The following is a 22,990-nucleotide window of genomic DNA, read 5'->3' as shown; positions in this document are numbered from 1 at the left end:
TCAGAGGGTGCTACAAAGGAATTGAGCCGATTGCTTGTCAAGGGAGATGATACCATTTCAAGGCTGATCTTATCAATTCTGTCCTTGAAACAGGAAGCAAGATCCTGTGCACTGATGGTAGTTGGAGGATTTGGGGCAGGAGGATTCAGAAGAGAGTTAAATGTGTTAAAGAGGCGTTTGGGGTTAGAAGCCTGAGCATAGATGAGATATTGGAAGTATGTTTGTTTTGCAGTGTCCAGAGCATTTCTATAGGAGTGGTAGATGTCCCCCAAACTGATTCAGATAATTGGATTTTACAAGTACAAAAATCCTTTTCTCTAATTCATCCTATTTGGGGGGCACTGCTAACAATGGGGACATTCCAAAGATGCCACTACGGGGGGGAACGATTAGACAACTGCTCGACCAAGCTGGCAGCCTTGGAAACAAGGAAATTGAGCCAGTGGAAAGGTACGGCTGGAGGACCAGATTGCTACCCTAATACAATGGTTAACCGATGCTCCATGCCATTAGGCTCTCACCAATCTGGTACAGTAGCTGTATTGTTAGGCTTCCCCTCCAACACACACAAGCCTGTCAGATTATAGGATTAAGCCCTCTCGCCACCGCAAGTTCTGTTGATGCCCATCCTGTGTGAGATACGTACATGAGACGATCTGTTCTATGTAAGGATGGCAATCTGTTTCCTTGCATCCTCAAATCTAACCACATTTGGCGAGTGAAGATTCAGCATTTCTAGAGCTGGAACAACTATGTTGCTGCAGATGAAATCGACCACCACGTAGGCTGGAAAGAAGGGCAAGCCTGCCGAACAGCTCTGTCCTTGCATAGATACAATATGGTGACCTGTAAGACAGGGCAGCCAACCAGACACCCTTCTTACTGAAACAATCACCAGTAAAGGAGGACACCTTTAAGGTAAGAAAGGATCACAGTTTCAAAAAGGTAAGAACAATGTCTTCTGTAGTGCGCAAACGGACCAGCTTACCTGCTTAACATAGGACAGGTGGATTTGAATAACCCTGTGAAGAACCGTCAAACTCTGGATAGAAGCAAACTTATCTGAAGAGGATATATAGGGCCCAAATGGCGTTTAAGAGAGGCTAATCTCAATTCACTGTCTAGGCATTCCCAAAGGACGACACAGAACAGGCCAAATGAAAGAATGAAATGTAAACCATTCCTCCCCACAAACTATTAGGAATTTCACACTCTTAGAGAAGGCGGCCCTTATCGTAGACAGGATGATCTTCTCTAATAGTCCCCTTGCTTGAGAAACCTGGTCTCAACCGCCCAGTCATCAACCAATTTACTAAATTTTGGTGGGAAAAATAAGAAATTGGGCCCAGACTTAACAGCTTTTCCTAGAGGCAGCCTCCATTGTCACACTGTTGACATGCTTAGAAGGTTAGCGTACTCTGATATTCCCAGTAAGTCTGGTGCTCCCAGAGTTACTAGGACCACCCCTCTCTGCGGACCATTTTTTGAGTAGCTGAAGGGGGAAAAAAATCCAGAAAGAGAAACTGTTCCACAGGATGAATGGCCAGGTGACTCAAAAAGTCAGCCTCCGAATTATCCCACCCCTGGGGTAATACAGCCAAGATTGCTGGGGCATTATGTTCAGCCCCATTCAAAACCTTAGCTGTCTCCTACATCACCAAGGACTCCAAGTCCCCCTAGGTGATCCAAACATGCCACAACCATGGCGGTGCATTGTCAGCAAGAGCCAAGCATTGATCACCTGACCATAAACTCTGGTGGACCAAGAGAGGAAGTGAGCAACAGCATCACTGCGAAGCAAGACACTCTTCTCACCATTAGCAATCTTGCAATGAACGATGGAGGCACGTCTGAGACAGAGCTTTACCTGTTAGGAAATGGTCAGAAACTTCTCCGGTAAAAGGACTCTGACAACCGGCACCGAAAGGGATTAATATAAATATCAGAAATAAAAAGTATACAATAAACAGCACAGAAAAACGTACCCTACTGCGTGGGCACTAAATAAAAACAAGGATATGCAAAAAGGGGTATATGGGGGGGCGAGTTTGTTTGTAGAGTGCTTACTACTCCAGCACAACACCCTCTATACCCATGGTTAACAGTGTTCCAAATAGAACAAATAAGAAATAGTTACAATTGTATATATAAGGTGTAGTAAACCAGACAGCTATTTTATATTGATGTAAGCCCCTGTATAGCACGCAGAATATTGCCTTAAACTGTGCAGTATATCTCATATGATTAGAAAGCAGGTAGGTGTTTAGTTTGAGACAAAATGAAACACAAAGAAGGAACCTTCAAGGAGCTAATTTTCCATTTTAATTGCAATAGCACAAGTCAAGTAAGGATAACCATCACTACTCTTCAGACAAATCTCTGAAGGTGACAAAAGCCCAAAACAGTGCCTGAATTGTGTTATTTTGCTGTGAACACAAGTGATGTTCTTCCAGTCCCCACACATGTCCCTACATGCAACACTCTGCTGTGGGAATGTTTCTACATTTCATTTCTAGCACTGTCAATGTTTGCACTGCATGCGGATCACAGTAATCACAGTTGCTATGGAGGGGGAAGTTGAATATATTCCAGCTCTTCGATATATATCCTGTTAGTAATTTAGCTAACCGTATTAGCATTTTCAAGAGTACCCATGTAAGGGCAGGTGTTTTTATTTTTTTTAACCGTTAAAACAAGTGAATATTGTAGATTTGAAAATAAGCCACCTTAGTTGAATTCCCCCCTTTCAGTTTACTGATAAATGCGGTTCTGAGGAACATTGCGGCTGCAAACTTTTACCATTACTACAGTAAAAATCTCCACTCCTTTTCCCTCGCACCTCTATGAGTCGTGAGTAAAAATTAGCAGAGATTACGGTTAAAATTCAGCTGAAGTGTTTCTGGAATGCCCGCAAGAGACTGTGGCTAATTGAATTCCATGTTACACATACTTAAAGTGTGACACATACAATGGACGTTAGCGGAAATATTTCCACATCATGTTAGTGTAGAAACGTACCACATTTATCAATAAACAGAATGGTAATACAAACATCTACAGGTTAATGTTGTAAAACAGCCCTCTTACAAATAGATTAGAATAAGTAGCCAGGCTATATGTCCCTGGACTTTCTCACTAAATGAGTAATGGACTTAACTGTAAAATAATCAAATTAAGAGTATGGCTAGAACACCTAGATAAAATATCCACTTAAAACTAATCATTTTCATAAAAATTCATAAATGTGTACTGTTATCTAAAGTTCTAGCAATTGTAATTAACAGGCTTCTCCTATCTTTTCACGTGTGAAAAAGCCAGAGCATCTCCAAAAGTTAGTAATTCAGTTTAATATCTCTCCAAACCATTCACTTCAAAGGGAAATGTAAAAAAAAAATAAAAAAAAAATAATAAATGCCTCAACACCACAATAATCCTTTTAACTAAAGACATGGGAATGTGAGAAAAACTCCATCAGTTACTGTGGAAAGGACAGTCAAGCGCAGGAGGGAGCAGGACAAGTCACTAGCAGGGAAGAGCTATCCTTCCTGAATTGTACTATGATCTTTGTACAGTGTGGAGAAGATATTCTCTGCTGTCAACCAGCATCTATGCATGAAAGGTAGATGAGTGCCTTATAGTAGAAATACATTGTAATAACCATCTCACAGCACTGTGAGTAGAATCCGTTCTAGGACGGGGGAGCTTTAGAGCATTTCAACCATTACTCTATATGTGTTTGCTCAAATCCAGAGATTTCTCTTAACAAGACGACAGTGATGGAGTGCGTGGTTTAACCAGCATAATGCACTAATTTGCCTGTTATTATATCCATCATATTACCATCCCTGACACTGTGTATGATATTGCAGAATTGCTCTAACAGTTTTAATTAAGTTCCTGAAGGTTGCGTTGTCATGTTCTATCCAAAATTATACACTCATGGAAGAAAGGGTTGGTGCCAAGCCTAATGACATCCAACACAACTCTGCCAACATCATTAACAATCCTGCTCTGATTAATTGCCTCAATTCTCACCATTTAGCAGTGCTCTGCTCAAGCAGTTAATGTGGAGGGATCATCGTTAGACTGGAGCTGGAATTAATTACTAGTAACATAATGGTTAGTGGATTTCATCATGAATGACACTTCAGCACTACTGAATTTGATTTATGAGCATAACGGCAGGTATTACATTTGAAGGCTTGCTCAACAATCTTAAATAAACCTAACCAATGAATTTACAGTGTAAAATAGTTCTTGTTATATGCAGACAGTGGGGGGTAGAGATCAGGCACAATTCTAGAAAAGCAAAAAGGTCACTGGACCTTTCCCTCTATCATTAGAAGTTTCCTGGAGCCGCAGCGCATCCGTGATTCCTCGACACACTGTATGGAGATTGCAGAATGTGTACAGGGCAGCACCATTGTGGTTTATACACAAACTGTAGCGTGGAGGTCACCCTATTCTGACCACAAGCAGAAACTGAGGCCCAGTTGTACTGCTTAGAAGTGTAAAATATCCACTTGTTTACGTCTATCCCTTTAACAAGTTTCATGTTTCTATTGCATGACTATCACTAGCAAAGTGGACTAAGCTTTATATGACAAGACCAGAGACATTTTATGACAATGGAAGCAATTGTAATTTAAAAAAATATATTCGGGCATATATACTAACATTACACTTAACCGCAGCATCCAATGTGTTACCTACAACGATTAGACTAACAACGGGAAAAAAAAAAAGAAGTCCTGATCAGTATGCCGATTCATGCGTACACACTACACATATTTTAAAAAAATGTACCCTCAGATCTGTGCCCTTCATCTGTCACAACCATCTGCTCAAAAGATCATGACTCTGTAAACTCAATGGAGATCCTGATCGTGAGTGCATACACACTGCAGGACTGGAACGACATTTATAGTTCTGCTGAGCAATCAAATGAAACGACGATCGGTATTATGGAACGACTATCGTTCATCGTTTAAGTATAAACACAAATGTGATACTGGCCCGAATGGCCGTTTATCACTCAACTGACCCAAGGCTAGGTACACACTGAAGAATTTTCCGAGCGATGTGTTATCTATAAACTACTTTCCCTTCGACCAAAGGTCCGATCACTCGGACGATTAACGCGTACACACTAAACACGTTTTAAACGTCCACAAAGCGACATTTCACCCCCATATTGCCGACAGCAAAGATTAGAAATTTGCACACTTAAACGACTATTTATTTTCTTGGGGATTTCATTACATAAACTGGCAGACATATACTATATGCATTAATGCAATAGACACTATTTACCGCTAGAAGCACCCAATTACAAAAGGAGTGACGTGCAGACACCACACCACGTGGGACTGGCACAGGCATCAGAAATTAACATACACGCACCCCTAAAAGAGTCGCAGTTTGAGGAACTATCAGCACTTGGTCGTGGAGCAATTGAAAAATTATACACACTACATGATCGTTAGGTGGATTGGTCAGAATATATTAAACAGTACAGCCAACCAAATGAGCAAACAAATTGACACGACTTTTGACCATCGTGTCACTATACACACTAACCAGACGTCCAACCGAACGGTTATATGTTGACTGATTTGCCCGATTATTGAACGAAAACGCTTCAGTCTGTACCTAGCCCAATAGTCTGTTGAAAAACCTGTAGTGTGTACCCAGCCATAGACAATAAGTGTCTGGCTGCTATGATTTTGTGCAAATTTAGTAAATGTGCCCTGCTGGCTACTCTCCAAAACATGTAAACTCATCTGGGGCAAACAGTGAAGACAGGGCAGTTTATATAATTAAGTTAATAACTCAATTACAACACAAGTTTTTAAAGCTATGTTACACAGATGGTTTCTTCTATAGAGCAGAAGTCATATTAAGTTGTGATATGGAAAAACTGCAGCTAGTAGGATTGTTTCTGCAACAGACAGCACAATATTCACAAGTGTATTAGGACACATTAGTGTCTCACAGTATCCAGCTAATAAATTTACAAAACAAACAAAGCTGCTGGGATAATAAATGTGATGCTGCAGTTTAGTCTGTACTATAACACAGAAAATACAGATATTGGAAAGTACATGCCTACCACGGGGTAGAAAGACATAACAAATGTATAGCATATGATTAAAACAGTAGCTAAAGAGATAAATTATACTGAAGTAATTCTCGTCTGCGTTTTGTATGGGGAAAGCACCAGATACTACAACTAAGGGAAGAAGGAAATAAAAGATCTCTGTCAAGGAGATGATGTATGAAATAACACTAGACCCTGCATGCTGTAAATCATTTGTACACGCTTAACTAGTCATCAGATATAATTTCACAAAGATTGTAAAGTAGCAGGATTGTTATTTTAAAGGAATAACGACCTATAAAACAAACGGACAGGGAACAATCTCAAGTATCTGCTTTTGTCTCTGAATACCCCCACAACGACCCCCTCCAGCATCCCATTTGGCAGCACAGGCAAGGTGTAGAAATGATCATTCACATATTACAGAGGGCACCAGCTGGGAGGTGTATGACCACTTTCCCTTACTGTCAGATGTAACTGTGCCTGCCTTCTGTGGCCATGTCATAAGGCATTGCAGTGAGGGTGTGTACACCCAAATGCAATCACTGTTGTGTATGTCAGGTTACGTCACAAAAATCATCAGAGCAATATCTGACACCCCATCCCCCCCCCAAATACATATATTTTCTGCTGATGTGCTTATGACCCATTATGTATTCCTAATTGACGGCCTAATGTGTCTTACTGATTATCAACATGAACACCCTCTTAGGCAGTGTACACACTACAAAATATTTCTACTAATATCCTTAACGATTTGACCAATGATTGAAGGGGTGGTCCTGATCAGCATGCCGATTCATGTGTACACACTATACACATTTTATAAGATTTACCTTCAGATCTGTGCTCTTCATGTGTCATAACCATCAGCTGAAAAGATCATTACTTTGCACACGCCATAGAGATCTATAGACACTGCTGTTCGTGAGTGCATACACACTGCAGAATTGGAACAACATCGTTCCATCATTGAATGACATTTTTAGACCAGTTTAAAAATCAAATTAAATAATATGATGTGCTTTGGATCGATAATCATTCATGTTGCAGCATGTACACTAATGTGATATCGTGCCAAACGGTCTTTTATTGTGTGATTGGCCTGATAATCAGCTGAAAACCATGGAGTATATGTCCTCAGCCTAATGTTTACTTTACTAACCTGAAAATGTTATATAGTGCAGACACAGCTCGGCAGACCGTTTTTTTTAGCCTATATAAAGGTAACTTTTTGTACACACATATATTGCGGAGTCAAGATTAATTATTTACCATAAGTCAATGTACAGAAAAAAAAAAATCCAAAAATAAATATTTTCCTGTTACAAAATCATGTCTAATTGAGACTATGATTATGGGTTTAAGAGACTATTTAAACTAGCTCAATTGTGAATTGCCCCAATTTGTGAACAAAATTATATAAACTTGACATACAAATACATAAATAAACACAATAGCATTTAACAAGATATCCAAGCACAACACATTTATGTTGCTATATGTCTACTTTAAAATGCATTGTGATAACGTACCATACAGTAAAATACATGGAACCAGCATTCCATGTTTTAAGATGGCCCATTAACATCAAAGACTTCCCCAAATGGCAAGTTTTTAAAATCCTGCATATTTAATTCAAATGAAAATTAAAAGCACAATTGTCATTTGGTTCAAAAAGCAGCAGTTTGGGGTTTATTATAGCATACACCAGAAACAACTAGAGGAACAAATATAGAACATGTATGTATTGGAAAGCACACTTACTAGTTCACTTTGGCTTAAGCCTGATGCCACAATTGAAAAGTTTCTTCTACTAGAAACTACAGGACTCTTGACTGATTGAGTCATTATACTTCTTGTAGGTGATGCAAACGTAGGAGATGAACTTCTCTGTGTGCTGCCACAGTGTTTGCTGCTCTTCCTCTGCTGCAGAACAAACTCTCTGGATTCAACAGGTTGTCTAGAGTTTTCTGTTCTGGGGATGGAGGCGTCCTTAACCTCTCTACGAGCTTGCGGTGTACTTCGCAGGCCTGTTTTTCGGGGAGCTTTAGCACAGTTATGAATGTCTGTGGAGGATGCATATGGAGTTTATATTTCATAACAAAAAGCACAAACAATACACTTAAAGCATTAGTTTGGAACAACTGATATTCAAACCTGTATTACACAACAGGTGTGTGTATGTATGTATATATATATATATATATATATATATATATATATATATATATATATATATTATAATCATACATATACACATACACACACACATAGAAGGGAAAGAAAAAAACAAAAAAAAAAAAACACACACTAAAAGACTTCATGTTTCTAGTACACACACTAAAAGACTTCATGTTTCTAGTAATTACTGCAAAAAAATAAAGTTGTTCAGTAAGGAACTTAAAACATGTAATACTCCCTTAAGCCCTATAGAATTGAAGTCACTCTGACTTCTTTGCATTTACAGCCCCTGAACTTTCTCTGCCTTTCCCAAAGCATAGCATCCTCCTGAGTTGGCTGTAGTAAGCGTGTAGCTTAGGAAGTGGTGATGCGCTAGTGAATACATCAGTGTAACTACCAGCAGCTGCTGTAATAGAGGAACTAGCAGTCGCAAAACAAAACTAAAATATTCTATTTCACTTTAGCTCAATGTTCATGCTACACAGAGACCCCTACGCTGCATGTCAGTAAGGAAAAGGGGTGCAGATTATGGAGTATTCAGATAAATCATAGTCCCCAAATTCAGCAGCCAGCATTCACTGGAATCAGATGCTTACAAAAAAAAAAAAAACGAAAAAAAAAAAAAAAAAACCCCATTTAAAAGTTTAGAGAATGCTAATTATAACTAATGTTATTAGTTTGGGTAAGTGCTTTTAAAATACTTAATCACAGTTTTCAGTGAAAATTCTCTTTAAGCAGGAAATACCATTTTTAAAAGGCTGCTAAATTTCTACCAATACAAAAAGATACAGTACAAAAAATAAAACATTTTCATCAAGTGAGAGGAAATCTAACATTATAATTAACTATTCTCTATATCTCGGTGAATATGCACTTGCCCTCTGTCAACAGTGATTTTGGAGTCAGAAAAGTATTATACAAAATGTCCTTTAATGGGTTTTAAGGTATGGGAGGGAGCGGATGTTCTCTCACCATATGTAATATGTCACGAGTCCCTTACGTAGGACAGATTAAATAAATACCATCTTCTTATCAAGATGCATAGTTTGGGTACACACTACAGGTTTTTCACCTGATTATCGTGTCAATCACATGTTAAACGACTGTTAGGACCAATATCACATTAGTGTATACGCTCCCATGATCATGTTTTTTCATTCTAAAGCACATTATATTGTTTCATTTGATTTTATAAACAGACTAAAAATCTCTATAAATGATGTTGGGCAAATGTGGAAGTGTGTATGCACTCACAACCGTATACAATCATTAAGAGCTGAATGTTTATAAACATGTCCTGAAAATCATTGCTCCAGCCATAGAAACAGGGAGAAATCTCTCCTCAAAACATTACATTTCTGAAAGGAAGTCTGTCACTGAAGACAATGGCCTGATTAACTTCAGTCCATGTAACTGGTTTACAAAATACAATTTCTTACTCTATACTAGATAATATTTTGAGAAAGTTCAGCATGTCAGCTTTTTATACCGTGCAAGACCAGTAAGACCTATTTAGCTATATTTAATTGGTGAGGACAAATGGAGTTCTCTAAACTCTGCTTTCCGACTCGGGTCCCAGGGTAGGGGCCCCCAACTATTTGTTCCATGGTGGTGAAAAAAAGTTGGGTCCTTTTTTAATTTGTTTGGTTACATTTTTTTAAGAAAGAAAAAGGAAGAAACATAGAAGAAAAACTTAATTAGTGCACATTCTCTATTTTATGGTTAAATGCTTTGAAACATAAGTATGTTTAAGAGTTTGATTACGCTGCTAAAGTAATATCACTTTCAATCACAAGCTCATTTGTTTTTACTTCATAAACTGGTCTAGCTGGAATTAAAATTTGAAACATCTGTTATACTATAGAAGGTAAATTATCAATAATTCAATGTTGTTTTGTTCATTTCACTTACTGTACTTATTTCTTAAATGTTCAGGAGAATTTCTTACTTGGGGGAAAAAAAATGCTTTTCTGCTTATCTTGCTTTTGCTAATAAGACTTTTGAAAAGAGGAAATTACAAAGTCGTCCTTTGCTGTAAGCTTTTAACTAAGTGTCTGATGGAACATACTTGAAACTTCATGGATCTCCTGACACAATCATGCTTCAATTGCATGCATTAGGTCATCTAGTGTAGCTGTTTTTAGCCACAAGACTAATGGGTTTTTCTACCGTTTCAATGTTTATAAGCACTTTCAGATTCAATCTCAACTGTTATCTACAGTCCAGAGCGAACATCTTTGGCCGCAAAAAAGTACTCTACCTTCGAAAACTCTGCTCAGAGGTTGACCATGTCCTCATTACTGGACATTCAAGAGAACTCAGAGGTCATCCATCCTGCATACTTCCTATGGACTGACCTTAACCATGTCCAAAGAGTGAAGAGAGCAGTCTTCATCTGAAGACTTACCCTGATCTAAAGCCAGAATCAAAATATTTTGATTCAGGTGGAACCTGGGAACCACCAAAGGTTTAAGAAAGACTTAGTTCGAAAGACAGCCCTGTCTTCATGAAAAAATGAGGAAAGGAGACTTCAAATAGAGCACCTAGCTGTGGAGATAGTAATGAGAAAGGAAGACTTCCAGATAAGGAGCTTTTACTCCACAGAATCCAATACTTCAAAATGTAAAGTGCTGCTAGGCTGGCAGCACTAGGATAAGATCCCAAGGAGCTATCGGGAATATGTATAGAGGCTCCACATGAGTTGCTCCCTGAAAGAAAGTCTGTATTTCTAGTAAAAATTTCAGCTTCCACAAAGGAAAACAAACAAGGTAAACACCTGGACCTTTAAGGAAACAAGTTTCAAACTCCCAACCAAACACTCCGCTGAGAAGAGAAGAAAACAGGTCAACCAAAAAGAAGGAAGAGGAAAGAAACCCCTTTCATTCGCGCAACGAGATGTAGGTCTTCCAGACCCCGAGATAAATACTTGACGAAACTGAATTTCTAACCTTTAGACTGGTCTGAACCATGCTAACCCAAAAACCCCTGTGATTAAAGATCAAGAGTCACACTGAGGAAACCAGTCAATGTAACTCTGAGACCAGACCTGCTAGATCAGTTTTGTTCCTGCACCAGAGGCAGATGCCACAATAGCCTGTCTGCAGCGGTGAGATGTCTGTGTACCAGGACCAACTCGGCCAGACCAGTGCCACCGTATGACCCGAGCACCCATTCCATAATTACTTCTAGGTTACACGCAGAAGTATTACTACCGGGATAGGTAAGCCAGTCACAGGGTACAGACATGGGTTCTACCAGCAAAGTCTGTTTCACCTGTCCTGGAGCAGAAGTGCTCCACCATGTTGTTCATTCTGAGGTGAGTGGCTAGCTGAGGAAACCTGCATTCTAGTTCTTCACCCGTGGAGTGAACAACGCTACACTCCACACCTCACAAGATCCTGTAGATTCCTCGTATGACGGGTGTACGCCTGGTGCCTCCTTGAAAACCGAGGTAGCCCCCAGAGTGGCGTAGCCTGACTGCATCTTAACTGTTCTTCCTCTTATAAAGAGTCGTGCACCAACTAGGGCATTTAAAAAGGGTCTGGAGATTCCTTTCATCCAAAGATGAAAGTGGCCCTGAAGGGTGAAAGCCCCTCAGACTGGCATCTATTTTCAACAATATCAATTTCCAAAGGAGAAGGGGCCACCGGCTATTAGGTTGCTGCTCCCCAGGCGCCAAAGGTGTGATTGTTTCCCCTATAGTCTGATAAACTGGCTGGTTATGTGATGAAGAAATTTGTTCCATTTCGAGAAACTCCCTCGAGTGGATTGCACAGTGGGGACAAATTGTCCCTATGGCTTTCAAACAATAAAAAAAAGAGAACAGACACCAGTTTGTGATCTAACAGGATCTTAAAAATCTCTTAAGGAGAGGAATATGTCCTCTGTCAAGAACACACTCTGCTGGTGTGTATCAGAGGAGCCCCAGGAAGACCATCCTGTTGAGATTCTAATGTCTGGCTGTCTCCAAATAGGAGCTTGCTGTAAACCCGGGCAATGTGCCACCTTGATCAGCAGATCCTCCAGGTAGGAAATGACAGTCACTTCTGCCAACACACATTCCTCCTGAAAGGAAAGTTTTGACTGTAGGATCGCCAGAAGGAGAGAGCAGCCAATTACCTGCAAGCCACGCCTCTGTTGCTGGTGTTGAATGCATGGGGATCCTGGTCACTACATGCGGCAGCAGTGAGCACCCCCCACCGGAGGCATATTATCCTGCAGTAGCCATAGCTAAGCGGGTGCCTCTTGGTGAATACATCTCAGTAAATCATCAAACCAATGAGGAACACACCATAGTATACATATATAAGCATGATGTACTTGTATCCTTCATAAAGATTGGTTTAACAATAGAACTTAATAGACATAACTGGGCCATAAGGGCTTATTGAGTTAGATAGCGGCTGAACTACAATTCACAGCATACATTCAACACACATCTATTCAGCATACACTGAGAAATTATCCTATTTGTATGTATAAGAGGTTGCTTTTGGAAGTCAAGTAAAGGCTTGCCATACAAAGCAGGTTTTTGTTGTTACTTCACAGAAAAAATCCCCAAAAACATTATAATGCAAATAAAATGCTGTATTCTTTGGACACATTTCAAGACACCAACAAAATGTAAAATATAATCACAAGCAGTCTTATTTCTCAACAGTGGTAAAAAATGCTTATACAGTTTTGCAGCGCAGTTTAAAGTGGCAAGGAACTGCACTAAGGTAGAAAACGCAGATAAAAACGCCAGATCAACCACATAGGTGTATGATTTGTAAAAATACAATGCGGAAAAGCCAAGTTTGACAGATTTTATCAATGCTAAAAATAATAAATTGTGTGTTAATGTTTCAGAAAGTTATTTTGTAAAAGAAAGATGTGCGTAAAACACTGATACTATAAGTATTGTCAACCGTAGCCATTAAAACATTAGTTAGCACATATGGAAACAAAGGATATAACAGAGTTAAAGAAAGATGTAGCAATTAAAATAACCAACTAAATCTAATAAAGACCACTTCTGTATCAGCTTTAGCCATACAGATGTAGGGCTAACAGCAGTATCACTATGGAACAGAAAAATAGCTCTACTTCATTCTGTGCTCAAAAGAATGGAGCTTTATAATCTTCAAAACAGTGTCACTACACTTAACTTATATACAAAAACCATGGACAAATAAAAAGAGCTTTCTCTGTAGAAACAAAGAAAGTACGCAGTATAAAACAAAGTGGGAGAAAAATAAAAATGTTTAAACCACAACCAAGTCCCAGTGTTTTTTAAAGTCTCTAAAATACATGAAATACTCTTCAACATGAGCGACGGAATCTTTCTTCAGCAATGGAATCAACTTCAACAGGATCATACAAAAGAGAAAAATAATAATGCCAGGGCCGTAACGAGGGTGGTGCCATCACCCATGGCCAAGGGGACGCAGCAGCCGCCCGCTACCTGCCTCCATACCTTCAGCCCTCAAGTTCCGCTTAAGGGGGGGGAGGGAGAGGGAGAGGGAGAGGGAGAGGGAGAGGGAGAGGGAGAGGGAGATTGACAGTAACTTACAAGAGCTTGGTGCTTCTACCCTTAAGTTCCGCAGAGAGCAGCCAATTACCTGCAAGCCGCGCCTCTGTTGCTGGTGTTGAATGCATGGGGATCTTGGTCACTACATGCGGCAGCAGTGAGCACCCCCCACCGGAGGCATATTATCCTGCAGTAGCCATAGCTAAGTGCGTTCCACTGACAGGAAGTTCGGCATTTGGAACGCACACGTTCCACTGCGCTCAAATGCCACTCCCACTTAGATGGGGGGCGCCGGTGCCCTGTCTTGCCCAGGGCACTAAAATTTCTAGTTACGGCACTGAATAGTGCAATTAAGTTCTTCATTAAAAAAAAAAAAAAAAAGCAAAAAAAGAAAAAACCCCAACAGCAACCAAATAAGTAAATCAAAGTGTATTTTTTCCTTGCATGAGCCGAAATGTTTTGCTGAGAAGGAATCATTTGAAAGAGGAATAATTAGGATTTGAGAAACATGGTCGAGCGATCTCAATAAGGAGATGCAATTAACAAATGCTGGGTTTTATGCTAGGATAAAAAAATAAATAAAGCTTTCATGCGTGTGCATTCACAACGGGAAGTGGTGTGTTGACGTGGTACACATTCAGCACTTTGAGTCACTTATTTGGTTGCTGTTCATTTTTTAGAATTTTATTGCACTGTATATTTTCATTTCTGTATGACCCTATTGGAGTTGAAGTTGATTACATCGTTCTAGAGATTCCTTCTCTCATGCTGAAGTGGATTTTGTGTTTTAGAGACTTTGAGAAACATTGGGACTTGGTTGCGGTTTAAACATAACACATTTTATTTTTTCACCATCATTTATTTGATATGATCACACACAGAGAAAACACTTTATTTATCCCTATTTTTGTATATAAGCAGTATCCCTATGGCATGTAAATAGACTTAATTAAATTGTGCTCTTACAAGGCATACAGCCATCGATGCATAAAAGGAAAGCAAATGAAAAACAACAGGCAATCCATTTCAAATTGGTATGTGACATCCCAAAAGCCAAAATAAAAGCTTGCTCCTTTATATTTTTATACTTATTTAAATGGACATGCACATTTATACGCTTTCAGAATAATTGAATGGCTGAATCAATTTAAACTGTGAACTTGTCCAAAGCCCAACGGGATACAAACTACAAAGCAACAATTTCTGAGGCTTGGAGTACAGTATACAATACACATACTGCATAGGGCACAGTAAGAATGCTAGGAGGCAAAAGATACGTCTACATTTTGCAAGTACATATTCTTACCTAACTTGCATAACAGATACGATGCACTGAAATTGACCCTTCATAAGGATAACACTGTAAGCAAACTGGCCTGTCCCAGCTGCAGTACCACTAGCAGTACTGAAAACTCACGGTGCAAACAGCATTTTGCACTGGGAATTTCAAAACTGCTGAAATGGGAGGTATGTCTGCGTGTAATGGAGAGAAGGGTGGTTAAGATCACCATATTCAGTGACTTTTACATATAACCTACTAAAGAGTGTCTAACTAGTTGTGAAAGTTAGGAAAGGACACTTGCAAAATAGACCCTGTGGATCTAACATCCAATTATAAAGAGAAAAAGATCAAAGTTGGACATGTCCTTTAAAGCTATAGAAATATTTGCAATATTTTCTGGTATATTGCGAGACGTGCCTTTGGTTGGACACAACCAATGATTGCTTTTATATTGCAGATTTGAATCAGAGTTTCTCTCAAGACACTGACATAATGAAGTTTGTACATTGCCTTGTTACCAGCTTCAATCCTGTAACAGTACCACTTTACTTGTAAGCCATTTAGAGAGAAAGTTTGTTGAGAGAAAATACCAAAGCTTTTTCATGGAAACTACTTTGGTCTGAATGACAGTATAACACTGTATAAGGGCAAAGGAGTAGAAAATAACAATATAACTGACACTCAGGGGCATATTCAATTCTTTGAATTCCCCGTTGCGTTAAAACTATTACTGTTATTTCAGTAATAGTTAGCTGGATTTCAGCTTGTGGCGCAGGGAGCTGCGAGCTGAAATCCAGCGAGAAAACTACCGTAATAACGGTTTTTACACGCACTACTACCGTAATAACGGTTTTTACACGCACTACCGTAATAACGGTTTTTACACGCACTACTAAGGTAATAACGGCTTTTACACGCACTACCGTAATAACGGTAATAGTGCGTGGAGCGCAAGATTTTCGCGTTTACGCCGACAATTGAATATGCCCCAAAGTTGGTTAATTAACACATCCCCTATCTAGTCCCTCACTGGTTGTTTTTGTAACCTAGTACTATATAAACTTAGAGTGTAATGTGAACAGCACCTATCATTCAGACTGGTTCACACTAGCAGAACAGATGAAGTAAAAACTTCACTAACTGATTTTTCAATGCTAGAACTTGCACACCAAGCGCAGAGAAAGAAGGAATTGGATCTGCTGACAGCGCTGGAACATGTGCAGCCGACAGCCTTGTGGTGAGTGTAAGAGAATTTGTGTGAAAGTGTTGAGCATTAATGTTTATATGTAAGGGAGGTAAAAACAGAGGGATGAGGTCAGTGTGTGGGGAAAGTGGGGATTGACATGGAGAGAAGAGTTTGGGGGAGGGAGCAGAGGGATGAAAAAGGAGGCGCCTAAAATATAGTACTTCAGATTCTTGTACACCCCTGAGGTAAGCAATGTCAGGCGCAAAATGATTTTTAGGTTTCATAGGGAATTATTTCAAACAGGCCTGGACAAAGATATCCAAAGGTTATGAGCCAGTGTCAAAAGTCTGGAGCCGGCAATTTTGTAATTACAAATCTCTCAGCCACGCAGAAATTACTAGGGGTAACGTTATGCACATTCCACACTAACAGCACCATACTTTACAATGACCAAATGGTTGTGCCAAAGTGATATTGTAAACTGCTCAAATGACCAGCATATTATACATAGTCTGCACCCGATAAATTATACAACAAACTACACCAGCCTGTGCCCCCTAAAATATAACCACCTAACATTCAAGTGTGAGGCTCCACAAACTATCCCATGCCAGCCTGTGCCCCACAGGAAGACAAACCCAACAAGAACAGTCTGTGATCCCTACTGAAACTGAAGGCATGCTTGGACCCCTCCGCAGTGCGTTTACATGCTGCATTTTATGTGCACTGTGCAAAACAAGCATGGCTTTGATGCAGTGACAATGAAACACAGGCTACTTGCATAAATATGCTTCACCTTCAAGACCAGAATGCTCTGTATAAAAGAGACTGAACAACAACAACAAAAAACAAAAACAACAACACAACTTGTTTGCAGCAGGACATGAAAGATTAGAAAATCATAGCTCTACATATTACTTAGTGGGTATGGCCTTAAGACCAGCATTGTACCTGGCTCCTGTGTGACAGGTCTGGATTCAGAAGACTGTTCCATGTTGATAGATTCACCCTGCGTTAGGTCAGATTCTTTCAGCTCTCTGAATACGTTGAAGGGAGAGTGGACCCTATCCGAGATCTCCCTGCTTGACTTTGTCTGGGGTGGAACAGGTGGTGGGGTTGGAGACCCTAACCTAAAAGAAATACCAGTGTTTTGTTGAACATAAATATTTATAAAACAGAAATATATCACGTACACCTGAGGCTTGCAGGACCATGCTGGAGCTTGAAGAACTGGATGGTCATTGGATGCCCACTTCTGGGTTACAACCTGCTTGCAAATCTTAGTCTGGACACCATCAGCAGCACTGACTTGCAATATATATCCCATGCAAGTAATAAAATAGAAGCAAGGCACCCGACCCAGCCAGATACAAACTACAGTACATCATTTATAGTACAAATATCCCAACTGTACCGGAAGCCTTACCTTATCCCAAACTGCACAGGTTGCTCCATGTCTTGCACAAACTGCACTTTGGTCTCTGGGATTGTGTCCGTTACAGTGTTACCGCCTGTAAGAAAACCATTGTTAATAACAAAAGTCCATCTCATGTTCATGGTCTCTCTTCATAATATGTTTTCATTGCAAAGTCTTCCAATATGAAGAGACTTCTGTTGGGTTATGTATCACATGTTTGTGTTTATTATTAAAAGTTTTACAGGTTTCTGAAGAAGGTAAATTACCTAACATTATGCCAAAGGAGCTGGACAAACCACAGGTCCATAATATTGTGCAAGACTGTGGGTGAATGTTTACAGATGTAAGCGGCTGGTCATGTTTTGGTAACTAATTAGCAGATTAGACCTTGTCACCAGTTAAAAAAAAAAAAGATGATTTTCTAAAATATGGACCATCTTCGAGCCGGGTATTTAAAACATGAAGTTTATGATTCTAGTAATTACTTTCATTCTCCACACAAACACCAACATGCTGAAATCGTCTTCTCACTCTCATTTATATGTAAAGTGTCTGCTAGTTAGCAAGATGAAGACGGATAAGATAGAAGGAGAAAAAAAAAAATCAATTGCCATTAAAATTCTGTACTTGTAGATTGCTTCCAATTGAAAATAAATGGAAAATCTGGCTACCTTGAAATATGGTCAGGACAATATACGCCAGCATCCATTTAAAACAGAAACAAAGAAATTAAATCATGGCACCCATCAACATAAAAACATGTTAAAGATTTTAGAAATATGCTTCTGTAACTCCATTTATACCAAAGGTAAATGTACAGCAACAGGAAAAGCACCTGGCAGTTCAGGATCTGTAATAAGCAGGACCTTACATGATGTAGCCTACTCACAGGGCTGGGGAGCCAACATCTCTGGAGATGGATAACTGCTTTTAAATATCTTATGCTCAATTAATAGATGTGTTAGGAAGACTGATTTATTCAGTCCCTCACTCAGCACCTAAATTGGTAGCTAGTAAGCAAAACGGAGAAATAAGCAGTTTCTTTCTTCCATTAGAAAATAGAGATCTGTGCAGTAACACAATTACTCTGAACATAGGATGCTCTATTCCGACTTACCATCTATCAGAATCGCCATTTATTATGCAAGCCAAGAACAAATTGGGGAACATAATGCATTGCAGTCCCTGTCTAATACAGTATAAGGTCTTGATAAAGGGCTCTTTGCTCCGGAATGTTGACCCAATAGAAAACAGAAAGCACAGTCTCTTCCAAAAGATGATTCATCTAAAAAGAATAATCAGCCTTTGTTGTGCTTAATAGACAAAGCTTCCATAAGCCAGCAAAACTTTAGCAGCATCGTAACAGACAAGTAACTTGTTCTTGGTTAAAGCCAACTAAAGAAATGCACTGGCTGATTGAGACTGATGTCACAGCACCAGACTGCACCTCTGCCACTGAGCCTTTTGCCAGCCATACATTAGCCCATTCGGACGCTCAGCCCCACTAACAAGATAACAGGTTCATTCTGCCCACATTGGACAACATCGAGCATTAATGGGTACTGGCGTAATATGACCAGTTATCATCCAATCAAAATTGATAGGATTATTATTTGTGGTGCTTTGGGGCGATTTGCCCGATATTGCTGCAGTTATCACAATGCGTATGGTCAGCTTTACAATCAATGACTCTAGAAAATTGCTGTTCCAACAGCAGCTACAGCGTTTCAAGGCCCTTTCAGTGACCATGTGCTCTTGTACTATCTCTATGGACTCCCACAATAGTAACATGTTCCGAGCATTTTCCAGTTTGTGGAAATATTATCATTATAAAACTATTGTGGAGAAAATGCACTATTTTTAGATATCGCTGACCATTTACAGTTGACAGCTAAACACAGAGTTAATGATAAACAAAAACAAAAAAGTACAAACTAGTTAAAAAAGTGAGACCTACAATATTATCAAAATATAGGCACAGGTGACGCAAACATTCTTTCATGTGTCTAAAGAATGTAATCATTCATCGGGTATTCATATGACATAACACATACGTTCAAATCCTTAAATGTCTTTTCAACTATAAACATACAATTTTTTACATTATTGATGTTGACCCCTGAATTTAGAAACTTCTTGAACTTCAAATTCTAAATTGTGGCTAAAAAATTAAACAAAATCAGTTTTTGGATGGAAATAAGTTAGAGATAAAAGCAAAATATTGTGTTCCAGCTATCTAGTGAGACCAGACATCTCCCATGGTTAGGGTAAGCTTTCCTCGCTCCCGATGATGGTGTGTTCAGAAGAGTTCCCTGATGTCTACCGTGGGCCAGGGATGCTCCTGTCAAGACAGGCAACACCCTGCCAGCAGAAGTGAGGACAGCCTGATACCTGCCATGGTCAGGGGCCCGTACAGATCAGGTGAACAATGGAACGCAGATAAGTTTAACACAAATACCTGATACAACTTATGTAATTCCATCCAAAGCAGAACTTTTAGTTTTGGGTGGAATTTAAGGTCAACTGATACTAGAAATTCCCTTTTCCATTAAATATACAAGTCTATATTAGAGATGAGCGGGCTCGGATTCCGCTAATCCGAGCCCACCCAAACAGTGCGGATCCGAACGGGATCCGAGCACTGTTCGGATATTTCCGGCGGGCAAAAAATTGAAAACGAGGCTCTGTCGTCCAAGTCACGCGTCGAATCTCTCGAGCGGTGGGAGGGAGGGCCCAGAACAATTCCATCTTGTACCTTTTTTTTGGCATTATGTGCTCAAGCTACCTCGGTGCAACCTTTTGGCCTAAAAACAATATTGTGAGGTGTTCAGAATAGACTGGAAATTAGTGGAAATGATTGTTATTGAATGTTATTGAGGTTAATAATAGCGTAGGAGTAAAAAAAACAAAAACATAAAACTGGTTTTTAGCACTTTTTGTTTTTTTCAAACTAAATCCGAATCCAAAACCTTAAATCCGAACCAAAACCTTTCGTCAGGTGTTTTGCGAAACAAATCCGAACCCAAAACCTCACGCAAATCCGAATCCAAAACACAAGACACCAAAAGTGGCCGGTGCACATCCCTAGTCTATATACCATGTGATTTCAGCTTGTCTGCAACATAATATTTTTCTTAAATACTACAAAAAATAAATAAATATCTATATCTCTAATAAGATTAGAAAAAAACACACAGAGCAAATGTATGGCTTTAAGGCAATCTTTGAAAGGATTACATTAAAAATACAATATCAAAATGAACATGTTTGCCTAAAGCACACTATGTGCCTAATATTATTATATGCAATGGAGGAAGGGGAAACTCTTTAGACAAGATTCTGAACCACAAACTGACCTTTTAATATGCAAATTTACAATAATAAAAATGTAATTTACATCAGACTTAACATCTGCTATATCTACAATTATAATTTTTAAAGTACCCATTTCAACATACTGCGCCCTTCCCCAAGCAACATGCTGCAATCTTTAAAAGGCCTAAATAGGAGTATTGCTTAGTCGAACAAAAACATACAGCATCACGGTGACCACAAAATACGTCAGATCTGGCAAGAAAGCAGCCAACCTGAGTATTGTCTTTCCTCCAAGTGTTGGAAAGAACAGAAGGCTTTGATAAGATTCCCAATATCAGATACTGGAAATGAAAGATTTGTTGTCTTTGCAGCCCATCAAGTTACATCAATGCCAATATATCATTGCTGGATTTGCTTAGTATGAAGTGTCAGCATAGCTCAAAGAACGACCAGCTAGAATTTATTTTTATGCAGTATTACAGTCGATTACAAGTAAAAGTACTATTTAATCTTTGGTTAAATGGGGGTTAACAGTTTAATGTACACTACAATTTGACCATGTTTCAACAAGGACATACACCTTTACTGAAAACATTAGCTGCAGCCACTGTACCGGATTAATATACCAAAATCCTATTATATCTGCATGTATATGTCTGCATTATGCAATTACCGGATGTGTCAGCAGACCGGACACTATTTTCTCTCATCACACTTTATACACAATGCAGCAAACATCCAGTTTCAGTACAGAACCATTGGATAAACAGGGTTTCCTGTATCCGAGTCGCAGCAAGGACATTTGTATAGGTGAAGCTATTACTGTAATATCAGCACAACTAAATAATTAACTAATATTCAGACTTTTCCTATGTACACCAACAGGGGCATTACAGATAAGCAAGGCCTGCCTGTCTCAGTCTAAAAATACAGCTATATCCACTGCTGTGCGCTCATGACACTAGTAGGATGACCTGGAGAAACTGTATGATCACCGGGCAAATAGGCAGGTTTCATGTCTATGAATTATAATCTCAATGTTATCAAGACACATATATACGTACGCTATAGACAACTTGACTAGTATATATACATTTTAATCTGTTTATTGTACACGTTAGAGTCTGATTACTTTTAGAACGTTGCACATACCCACTCAAGACAAACCAGTTGATATGACAGTGTTATAAACAGAAGTACATAGTAATTTGTCTCAGCACGCTGGCTCTGTCTGTAGCTGGGGTACATCTAGTAAGCAATGACTCATTATACAAACTGCAGATTTAGCCGGGGCGCGTATTTACCGTGGTCTGTTTGTTTCTGCCGGCCCTCCTGCCGTCTTATTGTGACATGTTCAGCTGTGGATGCTTGCTCCCTCTCAGATACAGGGCTCTGGGTACCATGCTGTTCCAGGACCGCTTCCAGCGCAGCCATCTCTCTCTGGAGATTCTCTAAATTGTTCTGCATGGCGTCCCGCTGCTGTAAAAGAAAATGCCCTGCAAGTTTAATTTGCCTCTTAAAAAGCTGAAAGACTGCAGATCTTGTGGCAGAGGAAAGTACGAAAAGAAAAGTGTAATTAAAACAGCAGATAGAGCAGTGTAGGTGAAAACTTCCATCATTTCTGCAGCCCCCCTAATCTACCCTTATGAGTACATATTACCCATCACATAAATCATCACATAAAGGAGGGGTAGCTGCTTGTCTTTACTTTAGTTCCTGTCCGTGCTGAAACAAATCTGGCACATATGCATTACATTATTTTAAAAGGCGTTCTGAAGTAAATGACAAGTGGCTGCCGTGGTTTCCATGAAGAAATAAAAGCGTTAAGGAAAACTCATTTGGAAAAGGAGATGAAAGTCTTGTGTACAGGAAGCAGCGTGTGACTCTGCAGAGACCACAAGCTGCCACAACTACCAGCAGGTCAAACAAGACTAAATCAGGGGAATTAGTAGGAATGGGCTCTTTAAGAAACAGAAACTTCCTGGAAAGGCCTT

At 39.5% G+C, this 22,990-nt stretch overlaps 1 protein-coding gene across 2 annotated transcripts in view; it reads right to left on the bottom strand.

Moving 5' to 3' along the window:
• The window catches only part of BRCA1 (BRCA1 DNA repair associated), a 102,751-nt gene that overhangs the window by 34,671 nt on the left and 45,090 nt on the right, over positions 1-22,990 (bottom strand). For both annotated transcript variants that reach the window (XM_075177416.1, XM_075177415.1), the window contains exons 12-15: positions 22,301-22,475; positions 17,691-17,775; positions 17,216-17,394; positions 7,868-8,169 (exon numbers count right to left, since the gene is read on the bottom strand). In XM_075177416.1, coding sequence (XP_075033517.1) covers positions 7,868-8,169; positions 17,216-17,394; positions 17,691-17,775; positions 22,301-22,475 — 741 coding nt within the window. The remainder of the gene's footprint in view (positions 1-7,867; positions 8,170-17,215; positions 17,395-17,690; positions 17,776-22,300; positions 22,476-22,990) is intronic.

Source organism: Mixophyes fleayi, chromosome 6 (assembly GCF_038048845.1).
Source record: "Mixophyes fleayi isolate aMixFle1 chromosome 6, aMixFle1.hap1, whole genome shotgun sequence".
NCBI lineage: Eukaryota > Metazoa > Chordata > Amphibia > Anura > Limnodynastidae > Mixophyes > Mixophyes fleayi.
This window is presented reverse-complemented; position numbering and strand designations above follow the sequence as displayed.